At 39.4% G+C, this 19,215-nt stretch overlaps 1 protein-coding gene across 2 annotated transcripts in view; it reads right to left on the bottom strand.

Annotated features, from left to right (window-relative positions):
* The window catches only part of BROX (BRO1 domain and CAAX motif containing), a 1,162,070-nt gene that overhangs the window by 804,112 nt on the left and 338,743 nt on the right, over nucleotides 1–19,215 (bottom strand). For both annotated transcript variants that reach the window (XM_044057891.1, XM_044057898.1), the window contains exon 3: nucleotides 18,503–18,609. In XM_044057891.1, the coding sequence (XP_043913826.1) occupies nucleotides 18,503–18,609 (107 nt within the window). The remainder of the gene's footprint in view (nucleotides 1–18,502; nucleotides 18,610–19,215) is intronic.

Below are 19,215 nucleotides of genomic sequence, written 5' to 3'. Positions count from 1 at the left end.
TATCTGATATTCATCAAGAGTGCAAGAGGGGGGTCCCAAGAAGAATGCACACTGATTAACAAATTAACAACAAGTGCGCAACCTCAATCTGGTCCGTGATATCAATAGTACTTGTTGGCGGGACAGATTTGTGTCCCAGAAACTCCCCAATGTGTGGAATAGATTCACTTTCCACATCAAGCAGAGTACCTCATTATCCCTTTTTAAGTGCAACCTGGATAACTGGATGGGAAACAGAAAATACACCTCTGGGATTCCACCTGTGTCCCTGATGGACAGGGGCTCTGGGTGCTGACTTGTGTAAACTCTTGGCTAGGCTTATAAGGGCTTCAGGGCCAACAGTCTAGTAACCTCCTATGATCCTATGAACAAGGAGAGCCACTGAAGTTGTTTTGGGGTAAAATTCGGTTAATGGCTAGCAAGTATACTGCCTAGATGCCTCCAAAAATGTTTGGAAAATCTGAAAGAAAATCAGCCAGAGAAGGTGAACAGAAAACACTGCCTGGGAAGGATTCTGTAGCTGTTCAGCAAAAAGCAATTCAAGCTTCAGCTTTGGTTCAAGAGATGGCTACCAGAAACTTAAATGAAAAATAAATCAAATGCACTCAGAGGTGATTAAAATAAATGAAACACTGAAATAATACATCAACTCGAACAAAAAAACTGTTGGAAAAAACAGAAGAAGCTTCAATTAGCTGTTCAGAGTTACTGATAAAAATACTGCAAAATTTGGAGGATGAAATGAAGAAAAAGGTGGCTGAGTATGAAACTTTTCATGAACACCTAACAAAAAACAGTACCAAAGGAGGCAAGGTGCCAAACCAAAACCCAGAACCAGCAAAAACAAGGCACCAATCCTAAGAGGTATGAATAAACTGGAACCAAAGGGTGAAGTAGACAGCCGTTTATTCACATGAACGCCAAATACACCAATAATACACAGCGTTTTCGTCCCTCATGAACTTCATCAGATAGAATAAGAATAAAGCAGCCCTTCCTTCTATTGCTCCAATTTTGAAGATGAGGGCAGCTAAGTGTGTTTTAGGGATTTGGCCACCAGATAGCAGCTTTGACCAGTTACAGGATGGAAACGTTTGGTTTTTCATTTCAGGTAACATGTTGTCTTAAGGCTCTTGCATTTTGTGACATTGGTCTTATTTTATCTTTTTTAGTACTTAATTTCTATTTTGTGGTTTCAATTTTAAATTTGGGTTTTAATACCCACAATATTTTAGATTTTATATTTCACACACAGAGTAGGATTTTTTAGCTAAAATTCATTATGGTTGCTAACAAGTTTGTACTGTGTTAATTGTTTAATTAGAAGTTGGGGAGGGTAATATAAAAAGAAAGAAGGGCTGCTTTATTCTTATTCTATCTGATGAAGTCCATGAGGGACGAAAACACTGTGTATTATTGATGTATTTGACATTCAAGTGAATAAACGGCTGCCTACTTCACCCTTTGGTTCCAGTTTATTCATACCACTTAGGATTGGTGCCTTGTTTTTGCTGGTTTTCATGAAAAGCTGTTTCAAAAAACAGTAGAGTTAGAAGATACAGCATACAAAGAAAACCTAAGATTTCATGCTGTACCAGAAAAGCTGGAAGGAACAGACTGTATTAATTTTGTGAAAGCACAAGTAAGCAACTGGACTGCTGTTCCACAGCAGGATTTGTTAACTGAATGGGCAGATAGAGTGCATGCTCCAAACCTAGCCATGAGAAAACAGCCAAGACCTATATTAGTAAAGATATAATCATACTAGCAGACAGAGTTGAGCTTGACAACATACCTCAAAAATGCACCAGATTACAAGGAACGCACTTCATTTGTGGTCTTAAAAAGTTAATGTTCCTTAAAGTTCAATATTGAAAGGGTCTGACACATTCTACATTAGGAATTGTTTTAACTGATATCCATGGTAAATATAAATAAATCACATTAATTCATTAAAATATATTTTTATAAGTAAAAACAGCATACTTTAACCATCCTATGACCTTCCTAGTTGAAGTTGTTAGCAAGCCGTTAGTATGTGTTCCACATTTTGCCCATTTGTTCCACATTATGAGGGCTGGTGTTCCTCATTTTGATGATGGAAGGTTGAGAGCTATGCTTGACAAAACTGTTGCAGAAGGCAAAGTATTACAAACTGGAGACAGCAAAATGTTTGTAGAAAACAATTAGTCACTGTACACCAGGTAGAAGAGAAGCAAATTTATCCCAGCTAACAGAGAATGTCAACACACATGTGAGATTCATGTTGCTGTATCCTGCTGTCTTCAGAGTATTTTTTCCTGGGACAAAACCCATTTCTGATGCAGGAATAGGAGGAAATAGAAAAGTTCATCCAACAAAAAGTGAGCCAGCAAGCAGAAGGGGATTCTGCTTCTCATTCTTCTGACAGTAAAGTTCATACAGAGACTTTCCCAGTGAAACATTTTCCAATGATCCAAAGGAAAAACTCTTGAGAGACAGAAAAAATGCACAGGAGTTGACTACAAAAATCAGGAGTTCCTTGGACTTGAAATAGAGTCTGGTATTGTTAGATGAAGATGAACAGGAAGAAGAGCAGCAGCACTGAAATTAGTGAATAAATGGGAGCCTATAAAGCATCAGTCATATTTGTGAAATTTGGCTTTAAAAGTGGCTGGAAAAATTGGACTTTTTTGACTTTGTTAAACTTGTGGGTGGACTGTAAAGTATATACCCCACTTTACGTCATTAATGTTTAGAAGGACAATAAAAGTGGGAAAAAGAAACTGCAAGTAAAACAATTTCTATTCTTGTTAATATTTGCATAAAACATTTCCTGATATAAAATGCATGCAGTGAATGGAGTGTGCTGATTATGCTCTCACATTCATAAAAAGATAAATCATTTAAAAGCTACAGACTGGCACGAGACCCAAATGTTAAGCACCATCATTACAGTTGTTAAGGTCATGTCCTACACTAGGCATTGAGATTTGCTAATGCAAATGACAACAACAGAATTAAATATTTGTTTCTGCCTGCTGTCTGTCAATAATGTGTCCCTGACTCCATGCTCTAAACCTAGAAAGTCACTAAAATAACAGGACATGTGTTCACTTGATTTACTTAAGGATAATAAGTCTGTAATCTACATGTATGCCATACTTTGTGTCTTCAGGCCTCAGTAATTTGTCTGAAAACTCTGTACTTCATGTGGGACATACCCAATATATGAGGCAAAAATATGGACAGCTGAGAGGCATACAAGGTAAGGGCAAACTTAAGGGACAGTGCTGAACTACCTTTCAGGAAGCACTCACAGAGCACTACAGCTCTCAGATTTGACCACAAATAAAGTACCGGATTTTAAAAGCTGGCATTGTATTAAAAGCTTGGGATCGACTGACTGCACCCCCAACATTTAGCACACAATTGTCCCTGTCTCCTCACCCTAGCTACACTACTGCCAGCAAGAAAGACACTGATGCTTAGCAGACATGCAGGGGAAAAAGGCACTTAAAATATCATATAGCTGATAGTTAATGTCATATCAATTTTACTTCTCTATAGTAAGCACTTATTTTTTAAGAGCTATTTTTATAATGCTCACAGAAGTGATTATTCAGTTGTGTCTTTATTTGTTTTTAATAGCTGTCAACTCTTTCAAGCAATATTCAACATGTTCCATACAGTTTTAATCAGTTTTCTTAGCTAATCAAGCTACACTGACTCAGTATAATTCAGTTTTTAATTGAATACTACATACATTAATTACACTTTAGGATTTGAATGATAATACTGTCGACTGAGTGGGGGATTATCTGGTTATAAAATGGACTGTAGGCATAACAATTCCATTACACTGCTATTTATACTAGATGATAAATTCAGAGCAACTACTCTTTTCTTGCTGATCTTTTATTTATTCTTGTCTTCTTTTCTAATACACTAATCTAATGAATTTCATGTCTTTCTTCACTGTAAATAATTTCTGCCTTCCCATTCTTCTTTCTCATCCCTTCTTTCATTAAAAAAAATCTTATTTTTGTACTTCCACTTCATCTTTTCTATTAGTCATGGTTTGTTTTTTGTTTTTCTTTCCCTCCATGGTATATGCCCAATGACTCTACTTCCTGTGCCTGACATACTAATTTGTTACTTTCAGGGGCAAAATCTGGCACCACAGGACTGGGCAAGAGCCCTACAGCCAATTCAATCCTGTCAAGGGAGCTTCATCAGCGAATTAATTTCCCTGGAAATTGAAAGTTGGTTAGGGTAGCAAGCTAGATGTTGGTCCCATGAAGATTCCCCTTTATCGCCTTATCTCTCCCCAGCAGGCAGCCTACAGCCTTACAACATCTGCCTGTTTGTGGAGATATACTGTTTTACACATGCCTATCTCCCTAACTCAGTGTCACATGCACCATTCAACAGCACAAGCTTACTCAGCCTCTTTCATGAGTGACTCCCCACCTACCAGTAGGCATTACTAGTGCAGCATGCCTCTCTGCTTTTCTCCACTGAGGATGGGTGAATATGGTATCTGCTAATCATTTACATCCAACCCTCCCCCACCATCTGGCCATTCCAGTGCTGTGCATCTAGTCAAAGAATGGTCATCTGGTTTGCAGTCAGGGCTTCACCCTGTAAGTCATGGGAGTGAAGCCTCATGTACGTTCTCTATCTGTCATAAATCACATCATGTATTATTGTCACCCCTTTCACACTTACCCAGTCATGCTCCTTTTCATTACTCAGCATCTCCAAATAGTCAGCTTATGTTCACACTTGTATATTTTAGTGCTTCTTTCTGATCATCTCACCTTTCCCCTAATCCTCACTTTTCAACTCAAAATGTGCCAAAAATTCACTCTATAATTATAATAGGTACACTGTGGACTAATGCATTTTCTCTCTCCCAGTATTCTGTGATAAAAAAGATGTGTACTGTTGCACTGTGTCACCCCATCATGCAAAGCTTTATATTATAGTCCTTCCTATAATTTAGTAACAAGGTCACACAGACAAACCACTAAACCAATCAGTAAAAACTACAAGAAAAATCTGATATATATTTTATATAGATATATATATATATATATATATATATATGTATGTATTTGTGTGTGTGTGTGTGTATATATATATATATATATATATATATATATATATATATATATATATATATATATATGTATGTATATATATATATATATATATATATATATATATATATATATATATATATATATATATATATATATATATATATATAAGCCAAGTCTGTTATAGACAAATTCAGGCCAATGAAGCAAAGTTTGGTTTTATTGGTCTGAATTTGTCCATAACAGACTTAAAAAGGAAAAAAGTCATGGGCATTAGAACTGCCATACGGCTAAAACACCTGATGTGCTTAAGGGGTCATTTGCATATATCCCCTGTTACCTCTAATACAGGAGGTTTTAAGGAATCACACAGTGGAAAATCTAGCTTGGCTAGATTTTTCTTTTAGTTTTTACTGATGTGTGACGTTCATAGTAGAATACTAGACTAATGACCCAAGCTTCCCTATAAAATTTGATAGGTAATACTTCCCAAATGTTTTGTGGGGGGAATATACACTTGCACACGGGTAGATGAACATTTATAAGCTTCCTCTCTCTAGCCAAGACATAGGTGGTACACCAGGGATACTTTGTGGTTCCCCATCTACTGACCCAGGTTTTGCTTGAAAAAATGCATGGAAGAACTTTGTTTCACATGGATGGGAAGCCTGTTCTAAGGAAAGGGGTGCCTCTGAGATACATACCTGTCTTTCTGGCATGTTCTATTTATGTTGCTAGAGTGGTACAAGTCCCTAGGATCAGGTGTTTTTGACCCTACATGTTTACAAATGTGGAAGAAGCCCAATCAAGGCTGGATCTTGGGATGCTTTGTAGGACAGGCATTGCTCGCCTCTCAGCAGCCTGTAGGAGACTGAGTATAGGGACAATGCTTGGACTTGGTCTGCAAAGGACTTGCTTTCTACCCCATGTAATCTTTCTGTGTGAAATCTCTATGGATACCTCAACTGCTGCATATGTCTGGTGAGGCACAATCGGTAGAGAATGTTGTACTCAAATGACTGGTCTTATGAGGGCCGATTACAGTGGGATGATGATTTGTTTGGACCTAGATGCCATACCCTTACTTATAAGTTGTGCAGCATGGAATGACTTCTTTACTACAGTAGACACATGGTGGTCAAATGCCAAATCGCTGTCTATGTACATTCCCAAGTCAATGATTACGGTGTCTGCTCTTAGTGGTGTATTATCAATGCAGTAGTTTTTTAGGGGCAACCATCTTTTCAAAAGACACTACGATGCAATTCTTAGCACTGAGTTTTAGGCCATGACAATGGCACCAGTTATTGGCCTGGGTTAGGCCTTCTTAAGGGTATTTGCATCGGGGGGGGGGGGGTTGATGACTGCTCCCAATCTGCAATAGTCTACAAATTTCTTCAACCAGAGCCCTTTGAAGTTAGCATTAGACTTCAGAGAAGTGGATGTCAAACAGTAGGCCACAGCAGTCAGCCCTGAAGCACCCACTAGTAACCGGCCTTTTTGTGCAGGTAGACTTCCCTATTCTATATTCTTGGGTCCTGTCTGTAAGCCAGCTGGTTATCCAGTGGGTGACATATGGGTTTACATCTAAACTCAATGCTCTTCCATGTTTGTGAAACCAAGTCTGGATGTGTGTGTCCCTAGTGGGGGTACGGACTAGCTGGTTGAAGGAGTTAGTGCTTACAAAGTTCAGAATTCTCTACACCTTCATGTTATGGGTCATGTATGATTCCCCGTTTATACTGGGTAGTTAAAGTTGACCATGAGTAAGGTGTTGGATTGGGTGGGGAGTGTGGCCAGTGCACTTACGTGTTGTGGATATTTTGGTCATAGAAGGGGACCTACAACTTGCAAGGATATGGTAGGGGATCTTATTTATGGTAATCTAGACATGGAGAAGCTTTGATGCCTTTATAAACATTCAGAATGCACAGCATATGTGAAACTCTAGCATGGAGAACACCATTACAAAGTGTATTGAATTCCAGCATAGTACTGTATCAAATACACAGACATTTGACTGATTTAAGAAGAGGATGTGGGGGACTAATTAGTGTTCATTTTACTTCATTTATGTTCTATTTTTTTCTCATGACTCCCAACTGCAGTATCTGAGTGTCATAGCCCAAGTTAGTATACTCAATCTAGCAGCATTTTCCATCTGTGATCTGTGATGCAGGTTATTGCCAGCTGGCTGCATTTCTTCAAGCTACTGTACCCGGTGACTGACCTGCTGAAATTATGTTTTTCTTAAGTCACAGGTGCAAAATGCAGTTTTTGGGGTATATGTAACACAAGGCAGTCCTAAGGAATATGATGAACAGTTGCATGATCAAGTTAAGGTACAAATTATTATGCCACCCAATGCAGAGTAGGCTGTGAAGGTGTGTTGGGATGCTAGGCTTTTGAGTACAGTTAGGGTGGTTTTTTTTGCTTTGTTTTTTTTTTTTTTTTTTTTTAACAAATATGGACCCTTTTTCTTATGTTTCTGTGTTTGTATTGTATATATGAGAAATAGATATTTTGTATATTGTCTCCTTGATCCCATTTTTTGTTTCACTATGTTCTACTTTTGTTTGTGTTTAAGTATTACTAACAAGCATGCCTCTCAACCTCTTAGCACAACAAATCTGGACAAAGCAAAAAATAATGGGGAACAAAGACCCAAAATCAGAGACAGATTTTAAATGTTGCTCTTACAAACTTGAAATGTTGCTAGAATAACAGGTTTGGCATAAGCATGCATTTTCTGAAGGGTATGCAATCTGAAACTCAAATGTCTCTCATTTAGTGTCATCAATCCTCAATGGCTTGCTGGAAAACAATAGATTTTATAAATAACTACCAAAAATATCCCACAAAACTCTGGACATTCTGCAAAATTCTGGACAACTGAAAGGTATGCTGCCAAGCTCCATAATGAGCATTCTTTCTGGGGGAAAGACATTGACACACTGCTGGAATGCAGTGTGATACCAGGTGTTTTCCTAGTTTTGACATTTGGTAGCAGAGTGTTGCCAGACAATGGTTCATAGGAGTTTACTAGGCTAATGACCACAATGGCCTTTTTAAGCCTAGCCATGCATCCCAAATCTCTGACAAGTTCTTGACACCCTTAATAAGTATAAGTACAGGCCTGGGAGATGAACCATTTACAGGTTACCTGTTTACATTGGAAACATAGGTGCCAAACCAGGGATGAATTTCCGGTTTCCCATCCAATTGTCCAAGTTGCACTTGAATTTGGTTAGGGAGGAACTCTGCTTCACATGAATGGGGAGCCTGTTCCATAGACGGGGTAGTCTCTGGGATACATACCTATCTCTAGCAGGTCCTACTTATATCCCAGGCAAGGTTTAAGTCTTTAGAAAGGGTAAATCTGCTACTGTTTGTTTTGTGGATATGCAAGAGGTCCATCACAGTGGGGTCTGACAATGCCCTGCATGCCAGGCATAGATCTCCCCTCAAAAGCCTGTAGGAAACAGAATACAGGGATAGGGCCTTTAAGTGGTCTGTAGAGGACATATTACTTACGCCCTGTATTCTTTTAGTGTGGAACCTCTGTGGGCATTCCGGTTGTTGGATATGCCTGGTTAGGTATATACCAAAGGGTGCACTGTACTCAATGACAGGTCTTATGAATGCCGAATACAGTGGAACAATGACTTCCTTGGACTTGGATGCCATTCCTTTGTTTATATGTTGCACAATATAGAATAATTTCCTCACCACTGTAGACAAATGATGATCAAAGGCTAGCTTACTATCTATGTGTGCCCCTAAGTCCCTGACTACTGGGTCAACTCTAAGTGGTGTGTTGTCCATATGATAGTTACCAGGGATGGATGACTTCCCAAAGGATACTATTATGCATTTATTGACATTTAGTTTTAGTCCATGGCTCTGGGGCAGCCACGGTGGTGCAGTGGTTAGCGTTGCCGCCTCACAGCAAGAGGTTCTCCGGTTCAATCCTCGGCTGGGGTGCCTTCTGTACGGAGTCTGCATGCCCTCCCTGTGGTCATGTGGGTTTCCTCCGGGTGCTCCGGTTTCCTCCCACATCCCAAAAACATGCAGTAGGTGGACTGGACACTCTAAATTGGCCCTAGGTGTGAGTGTGTGCATGTGTGTGCCTTCTGTGGAAGGCTGGGCGCCAGGCTAGCAACTTGACACTGTAAAACTCCACTGCCAATCATGAGTGGACAGATGGTCCGCTGTGGCGACCCCTAACCGGGAAAAGCCGAAAGAAGAAGAAGAGTTTTAGTCCATGGCTCTGACACCAGCTATTTGTCTGTGTCAGCCTCTGCTTGAGAACATTTGTATCAGTGTGAGATTCAATGACAGCTCCTAATTTGCAATCATCTGCAGATTTAGTCAGCCAGATACCACTGACACTGGCCTTGACATCTGAGAAGTAAATGCTAAAAAAAGAACGGTCCAAGGACTGATCCCTGAGGGACTCCACTTATGACTGGCCTCTTTGTAGAGGTGGACTCCCTAATTCTAATTTCCTGGGTCTTGTCTGTGAGCCAGTTGGCTATCCACTGGGCGACATATGGGTTTGTACCTAACCTCCTGAGTTTGTCAACAATGCCCGAGTGGGGTATTGTGTCAAATGCCTTGGCCAGGTCAATGGCACATAAACTATTTACAAGTTTAGTCTTCTACATTTTAGCAGCTTAAACTTTTCACAGGCTCACTGAGTGACACCCCTACAGAATGAATAATTAATTAATTAATTAATTAATTAATTAATTAATTAATTAATTAATATAAACTATCCATTAAAGAAGCAACCCCAAATAATTCATAATTAATGTAAATGCCCCCAAAGTGGACAGGTTGCCCATCCCTGCTCAAGTTAGTTCTCTCGTTTTCTTTTTTTTTTTGTTCCATCCAAAAATTAGTTCTAAGCTTAACAGCTTTTTTCCTGTGAACTTTGCGGCTAGACATACTGTAATAAAAGATGGCTGATTCAGTAAACTGAATATGCACTTCCTGCAACTGCTGTCTCCTCCATTACAGTGTCATCCAACTCCAAAAACTGCTTAATAAAGACTGTTGGTTTACTTCTCTTTCTCACTGAACAAACACAAAGAGTCTATGCTCTCTCTCCACAGCAGACGGGTCTCCTGTTCATGTACATCTTCTTACTTCAGTTGCTGCTTAAAATACAAACTTTTTTCATGGTTGTTTATCTACTACACACCAGACCTCTCAACTTCTCCTATTTTGGAGCAGCATTACTATTTTCAGTCTTGATTTACGTCATGCACAGGGTGCCCTATTTTGGAAGTATGCCCCTATTAGCCCCCTTACAATTTTCTGAATCCACCTCATCACATGTGCTTTTTGAAGCAGTTTAGTACTCAGAAAACCACACTATATGATCAACATACTAATGGTAACAATAATCTAAAGAAAGAGAACACACATCTTACATCTCTCTTTTTTCTGAAGTACAAATAAATGTTCTTGTGTGATAGAATTTTGCAATAAAGTTAAAGTCTGTAGATGTTACAATCACTTTATGTGCTTACACTTCTCCATTTTTTGTCACTCCCTTGATTTTAAACATGCTTCTGAGTGGCATCTCATATTCCTACTGGAAGCAGGAAGAGTTATGTGCTATTTGGTATTCTAGTTTTACACTAATCAGATGTCCAGACTTTCAGCTGGATGTTCCAACTTTTCACTGGTCTTTGTTCTTATTTTCAACATATGCAGGTTGACAGGTATGATGCACAGATAGCTTTCCTGATGGTTCTTGTTAGAAACATTAGACCTTTATACGCCTAAAAAATTTCTTTCTGGATTCCTTACAATGGTCTCTCTTCTATCAGCTCCTCCTCGGACTTGGATTGCAGAATGAACTTCTCCTCATATTATATCTGATGCGAATCTTATATTTAATCAAATTACCAAAAGATCATCTAGCTATAAGTGCCAATTGCAAGTGCTTTATTCCTGACTATAATGTTAAACACATATACTTATTTACTTGAGACACTGCTTTGCCTTTTTATGTTGCATTCTCTGGGTTGTGACTGAAAATAAAACCAGTTCAGGTTGAGGCAAGAGGAACTAGTCAAACTATGACAAATTGCCACTACAAAGGAAGAAATTCCCAATGGACTGCTGCTAGTTGGTTGTATTCTGTTTTTGGGATGGGGAGGTGGGGGTAAAGCATATGCTACAAATAAATAAATAAAATATCTGATAACAAAAGCAAACAAAATACTGCAGTTTAGTGGAAAAGAGCAGAATGAGGATGGGTGGGTAGATTTTTTAAAAGAAACTGAAATCAAGTGGACACCTAAACTGACAGAATGTGTTCTTCCAAAGAATGACAGAGTAAAAGCTTGAAGACTCTTAGATAGACAAGTGGCACCAGACCTGAATATTATATACTACAAGATTTCCCCTCAGAGTAAGATCAACATGAATACAGTGCTAAACACAGAAACACTTCAAACCAACTATGCTCATTCTACTTCCAGTGGACATGGCAACTCATTAATTACATTAACTCATTACAGCAAAGTGACTTCTCTAGGCGTTTCTGCAGTTACCTCCTACTGCACCTCTAGGCGTCAAATATTGTCTTATGATATTTGCATTAATAATTCCAAAACCATGCTACATACAAAGTATCAGAATGTTTTATCTTGAAGCATACATGATGGCAAGCACAATTGTATTGCTATATCACCTCTGTCAATGATTATTTGTTAGAACTCTAAGGTGATAACTTCATTTTTGAAGGCTGAAGCCACACCCACTGGGAGTTAAAGGTACACATTCCAAAGAGCTGTACTAGAGGGAATGAGTTAACACTGTGCTGAAGACAGAAAAAAAATCAGCAATACAAAACTGTTGACTTAAAAAATACAAAACTACATTTTTTGCAGGATGATAAGCCCTCTGCACAACAATACCCTGTAAAGTCTCAATATATGAAGACTGTGGTCACTCAGCCTTAAGAGAAAGGAATATTTCCTTAGCCCCAATGTTTAGTGACGTAGTATACACATGACATTCGTACAAACAAAACTCAATGTTATGGATACAACAGCACAACACACACTAATGCTGATGAAAAGGCCCCATTTCTCCACAATGGTACTAACACAGCTGGTATGGCCAATAACCTGAAATTACTTGAAACAAACAAAATAAAAGGTGTAAAGTAGCCACAGCTCTCTAAATTACTGCACCTGCTAAGCCCTCTGGCTATACTGCTATATGAGAAGGTCTACATGAAGCTGGTCTACTAGCAGTGATCTCAAAGATGGCTCATTTCACATGTATACAAACACACAATTTGATGGCACATAAGAATTTGGCCTATTTAGTATGCCCATTTTTTCCTGCCTACCCTACAAGATGCACATCTTACTTATCAACTAACTTAGTTTTGGAAACATTCATTAATAAAACAGTGCATTACTGAAGGCTGTACTGCAGATGATAAAAGTTGGACATGGCTGCTACGTGTACTCAAAGTCAACAAACCACAGCCCTTATCAAAAATGCCTGCAAGAAATTGAAGGACAGAAGGAATGGGAGCTGTAAAGGGATTCATACCCTACTGAGCAGACCACAAGAAGACAAGTAGAATTTAATCCACTTGCCTTTGCATATTTTCCTGGAAGAGGGTCTCTGGGTTAACGTTAAGAATATGGTCCCTGCAAGAAGGGTAAATATTACCTGGCCACTAGTAAAACTGAAACCATGCAGTTAGTTTGACAACTGGAAGTCCAGATTAGACTTGCCAGACTGGTGAGAAAGAAGGTCTGGATGGGGCTTTACAAGCCATGTCTTCTGAATTAAATGAGTCCACAGAAGCAGAAGCCATATTTGCTGGGGTAAAAAGGGGGCTACGAGAATGACCTTAGTCTTGCACAGCTTAATTTCGCAAAAAAAAAAATAATAAATAATAATAATGTTTATCAAGTGGAAAGGAGAAAAAGCATACAGTAGCCTGGGTGGCCACCAGTGGACTAGAATGCCACATAGTTTCTGACCTTGTGGAGGGATAACAGAAAAGGAAGGCAAAATGACTGCAGAGGAGCTTCTCCCACTGAAGGATTATCTATGCTGTACATTGACTCAGGGACTACTTGTAAGGTATCCACTGAGCCTGCCTGCTAGCAAGTTGGCATAACTAGGGATATGTGTTGCTACAAGAAAGCACTATAGGTTGATCACATATTCCTAGAGGCCTGCAATAAATCGCTCCCAGAATGTTGATGTGTATTAAGGTCTCCTGTTGTGTCGACTTCACCTGGACTGTCTGTTCTAAACAATCCAACTCTACCCCATGGCAGACACATCAATACTGACTTTAACTGTGGGAAAGAAAGATTAAATAAACATCTTTTCTCCATGTTGTGTTGATGTTAGCACCACTGTAGATGTTTGAGACAATCCCAGAACACCTGAATTATCTGATCCAAGAGACCTTTCAGATGATATCACCAAGGTGCACTGAGTAACTCTCAAGTATAACCTGATGAAAGGAACAAAATAAATTGCTACTGCCATAAGCCCTAGCTCTGAGAACACGAGCTGCAAATAGAGATGGATATGGCAGAAGAAGGGTTACAACAAATTGAAGTGACACTATCCTGCCTGACTGCAGTTGGGCCAACTTTTGTAAGGTGTCCAGTCAACAGCCAAAGAACACATATGCTTGCAACAGCTTCAGCTGGGATTCTATACAATTCACGGAGATTCCCCAAGGACAAAGATAAAGCAAGTACTCTTCTCTCGCTCTTATTAATGACTCCTTCATGATGCAGACAAGGAGAGAATCGTCAAAATATGAGATTAGTCTGATTCTCAGTAGTCTCAGGTAAGCTGTAATTGCTGTCATGCATTGAGTGAACATCCAGGAGGCTGTAGGGAGACCAGAGGGCAGGGCTCTAATGACTGGCTGCCACATGAAAGTTTCCTGTAGACCTTGACTATCTTTATGTGCAGATATGCATTTTGAAAAAATGCAAATCCAGAAGACACATAAGATTTCTGGTAGACACAGAAGGACTGCTTATAACATAAACATCCAGAACCATATTTTCCTCATACACATACAGCATTTAAGACACTGAGTTTGAGTATTGGTCTGATGCACTTTGCCTTATTGGGGCTAAACAAATTCTGGCATAAATGCTGTACTTTCTCTGATCTTGTGACATCTCCAGGATGGTGCTTTTTTTCTAAGATTGTCTTATAGAAGACTCCAAATTCATGGAAATCCTGGCACTGATGAGACAGAGGGGATCTTGGTTCACTGACCCCACTTTCCTAAGGAACTAAAAAAATTCTGGAATAAACAAAGACTATATTCTGTTGCTGATTCCTAGGAGAAGGGCCATGGGAACCGAGATTTTGTGGCCAACTCTGACTCTAGGGTGGAATCCACTGGTGAAACCTTTGAAGCCATGGGAGTCCATGTGATGTGTGCCAAGCAGTTCAGCACCCTTATGGTAAATGTATCCAATGCAAAGGCAAACTTTGTCATGTAATCCATCATCCGAGAATCATTATCAAGAGCTGGATCTCTGGACTATTCTTCAAGGAGGGGCAGTATCTATTGGTGGCAGGTGCCATAATGATAGAATCTGTGACAGGATCCTCACTCCAATGAGATCTGTCCTATGGAGGCCAGCAGATTTTTTTCAGGTTTATTTGAAATAGGCACAAATCTATCAGATTCTCACCAAGCCTTCTCCACACCAAGATCAATCATGCAATTCAGAAAAGGGTCCTACCTCTCACAGCATAGGTTGAGAGGGCTAAAAAGCCTCCTGAAGGGCTTCTTCCTCAGGACAGTGGGGTCAATGGGCCAAGATCCCCTCTGTCTCATCAATGACAGGATTTCAATGAATTTGGGATCTTCTAGAAGGGACTATGGGGAGCCTTCCCCATCAATAAGATCTATGTCCAGGGTGGCAGACTCAGGTGGAGAGGCAAGGTACCTCGCCTTATAGCTCTACTTTCTTGGTGCAGTCAGTGTGGACTCATCCAAGTGTGCAGAAGGTGGACTTTCCTTGCACAGATGGGGTCTACAGAGATGCTTTATTAACAGTCCCTGTTGAGAGACAGATTAAACACCCAAAGTCCCAAACAGAAAGGTAACAGTGGGTGGAGCTGAAGTGGAAGGGCATTAGAACCATGGACACTGGTGCTGATGGAAGAATAACTGATGGCACCCATATGGAAGGCACAGGGCCAAAGTCGGCTCAGACATGCTCACTACTGAAAGAGGGCCTGAGATAGGAACATATGAGGTGCAAGGATGAGATACTTCTCTAGCCGTCCTGGAAACAGATGTCAGCAGAGAGAAGACAAAGTTCAACTGGGGCCTTGATCAAGGCCCTCATTATTCAGTCCCAATCTATATTTATGGGGGATGGATCCAAATCTACCTAGTCAACTTACTTGTCATGGATGAAGAGAGCCAAATCTCTAAGTACATAGCCAGTTCCCAGTCTTAGGAGACGCTAGAGTCCTCCACTCAGGATGAGAACTCCTGATGGATGAAAGTTGAACTTTCCTGAAAGGGCTATAAAGGTATGATTGGAGAAAAATCCCTCCTAGCAATTTTTGGGGAAGAAGACTTGTCCACAATCCTCTACTTTCCTTCTGAATCTCCCTCCTTCACAGATTAATACAGCAGTAACTGACGATGTGGGTGTGGCATACTGAAGATTTACCTACGGTTGGTGTGATTTAATCATGACGGCGAAGCCCGAGAGATTAAACAAAGCCAACCATGGTTAAATTTTCAATATACCACATCACAGAGTCAGTTATGGCTATTATACAATGACATTATTTTCTTAAATAATGCCTTTGTTTAACGGCACCATGGTGTTCTTCCTCGTTGCTTCCCAATTACACTGCTTTGTTGACATACTGCGCATGCGTATAGGACTTCCTTTCTCACATTTACACTGTACATCAGTGCTTTGGAAAGCAAGCAATGGAGATAGGAAGATCTCCATTGCTCATGTATTTATTTATTTTGGGGAAAAAAAAGAAAGCTGTAACTTGCATACAGTTTAGAGAGACGAGAGATGCGGAAACTACAAGGAAAATCTTCAGTTTTGCAGAACACACCTGATTTTTCTTGTATTTTCTCTGCTCTAGTAAGTACCTCTAAACTGTCCAGAAATTACAGCTTTTATTCTTATTTTAAGAAATATGGCCTAAATAAAGGAGAGGATGGGTAATGTTGCTCTTTTGCATTGTCTGAAGGAAAGAAAGTCTGAAACTGAAATGCATGTCATTATTTAGTGATTTTGTTCCTCAGTGATTTATTGGAAAACCACAAATTTTATGAGGAACGACATCACTAAATAATGACACACATTTCAGTTTCAGAGTTTCTTTTCTTCAGAAAAATTAACAATAGAAAAAAAAAGTCTGGCCACTCAATGATACTTCAGCGGCCAGACTTTTACCGTTGCTATATTCTCGATTTACAAAGGGCATGCTAGTTGGGGATGACCAATCAGGGTGCTCCTTTTTGAATGTTAATGGCCAGTCATTGTATAATGGATATTTCAATGTCACTGAGTCTCATGACCCTTTTTGCCTTGCCAGTACCCTTCTTCAGGTCACACCTCCCTTCTCCAGGAGGGCAAATTGGTCAATCCTGGAGTAAATTTGCAGAAACCCATCCAGTCACCTAGTTTATACTTAAAGGAAGACAGTGAGCCATGCTGCTTAACATGCAGAAGAAATGTATTCCAGATGTTTGGGAGGTACTGGGTTATAAGCCTGTGCCTCCACCACGTTTTATTTATTTGTTGGTGAAGATTTAAGTCCCTGTTTCTAGTACTGGTGGAGTTTTTGTACTTGCAGTGAAACAGGAGGTCCAGGATAATTGGGTCTCTAATGATGTATAGTGACAAAGGTGGGAATCTCTCAAAAATCTATAAAACATTGAGTGAAGGGATAGAGCTTCATTTTTATTCCCCATCTCCATTCTGTCCCTCAGACAGTAGAAGCCCTTTCAAAATGAATGTATTTCCCTTTCATGTACCATGCAGTGCACAAAACTCTTACGCATCTCACCCAATGCTTTAAGAGGTTCCACTCCCTGGCACATGACTGCCCTACCCAAGAAAGGAATACAGCCTTCATGAATGAAATATTACATCTTAAAGTGAGTGACCACCTCTTAATTTGTATGAAAAACTATGAGGTATAAAAACCATTGTGCTAATACAAGGATTCACTCTGACAAAGTGAATCCTCATGGCAGTCTGAAGGGTTACCTTAAGAAGGCATTTTTTGTTGGTGAAATTGTGTATGAAGCTAAAACTTGCGTGTACTGACCTGTAGCTGTTGTGTTGATTCAACAAGGAAAACATACTTGAGGATTTAGTGAATTCTACAACAGTTCCTCAAGAAAGATTGCAGCTACTGACCAATATCTGGTCAGTCTTCAAATACAAGAAAGATGTGTGACCACTGACTAGCACCTACTTAGCATCCAACAACAAATATCCACAATCATGATCCAGACATCTGCCTGGATGGTTTTCCCAAAGTCCAGTGCTCCCCTCAAAAAACTTGAAAAAGAAGATGACATGAAGGCTAATTTACTGACATTGAGCAAACTAATCCCAAACTGAATGGGCCAAGATATTGTTTTCACACCTGAACAGGGACATTCTTGGACACAGAAGATGTGGATGCACATTACTATCAAAACTGAAACAAGAAATTCTGGTGAGGTCTGCAGCTTCACTCACAGCTCAGTCACTTAAATTTCACAACTGGACATACAGTATGGATAGATCAGTAAGGCCACAAATGATGGATATAACATGTATTTTAAAACGGTGGCTGGAACCTTGTGTAAATAATGAATGCAAAATTTCAGAGAACTTGGATACAGATAAATTTAAATTTAATTTCACAACTTATAAAATGGATATCTCAGAGCGACCCTAAGTCTTCTGAGCAGCTGGTTGCTGAGTCAAGTGTCTGTTGTTAAAGTGCAAACCCCACATCAGACCTGCAAGCACCAAAGGCTAATAAATAAGTACATTTCTTTGCCTGCAGACAAGAAAAATGTTACTATTGAGTTGGTTTGCTTCAAATGTTCTGAAAAATGGGCACACAGCAAAATACTGCACAGTTAAATTTGATGCACAATCAGATGTGTATCATCTAATGCCATTTCTCCTGTTTCTGCTAGTGCTGACTACATATATTTACTATATCTGTCACTGTCATCTAGGTATATTAGCTACTTATATAGCTGCATTTCTCTGTAATATCAATTATACTTTAATTATGTGCACTGCTAAATAACAAGTACTAAAGATCTGGATAGTGACTGCAGAGTCCTCTTGGCTCAGTCCATAAAGCATGTTAACTAATACAAAACAAATTCTTACCTTGCAGAAGGGAAAAGTAGCCATCTGTTCCATTTTTCATCATATCTGGATTACAGGTGGCATCTGTAAGTAGCTCCAGCAGACGTGCTCTAGTATTTCTTAGATCACTTGGGGAGAAAAAAACAGGATAACTACACTGCTGACACTGACAGTGACATTTTTCACAAAAGGCACAACATACCCAAGAACCATAACATGATGGCACATATTCATAGAATGAAGTGTGAAATAAACAACAACAAAAAAAAAAACACAAAAATGAAAGGTAGTGAAAAATGCTATTCAGAACAAAACTATCCTGTAAGTGCCTATTTATTTTATTTATATTTGTCTTCCAGTGCAGAACTGATCTCCATGGACCTTTTTTAGACTCGGCCCAGGATCAGTGTCTGGTTAAGTGACTTGCTCAGAGTAACACAGTTAGGCAATGAAGGCTGAGGGAATCAAACCTTGCACCACTGAACCACAAGAAACAGCTTGTTAATAGCTCCTTAATCCTCTAAACCAGCTGCCAGACACTACAAATCTGAAAATCTGATTACTTGTTTATTGTGTATAATACTTTACAGCTACAGCGTAATTTAAACTGTAGTACTACTGCAAATTCTAAACACTCTAATAAGCAAGTGTCAGACGTAGTTTTAGAAAGTATAACAGTTTTTTTTCAGTACATATGGTGCAAAGTTCACAACAGGAAAACAAGCAAATACAAA

This window comes from Protopterus annectens, chromosome 1.part2 (genome assembly GCF_019279795.1).
Source record: "Protopterus annectens isolate FY-2018-M chromosome 1.part2, PAN1.0, whole genome shotgun sequence".
Lineage (NCBI taxonomy): Eukaryota > Metazoa > Chordata > Ceratodontiformes > Protopteridae > Protopterus > Protopterus annectens.
The sequence above is the reverse complement of the archived record's forward strand: the minus strand, read 5'-3'. Positions and strand labels throughout refer to the sequence as shown.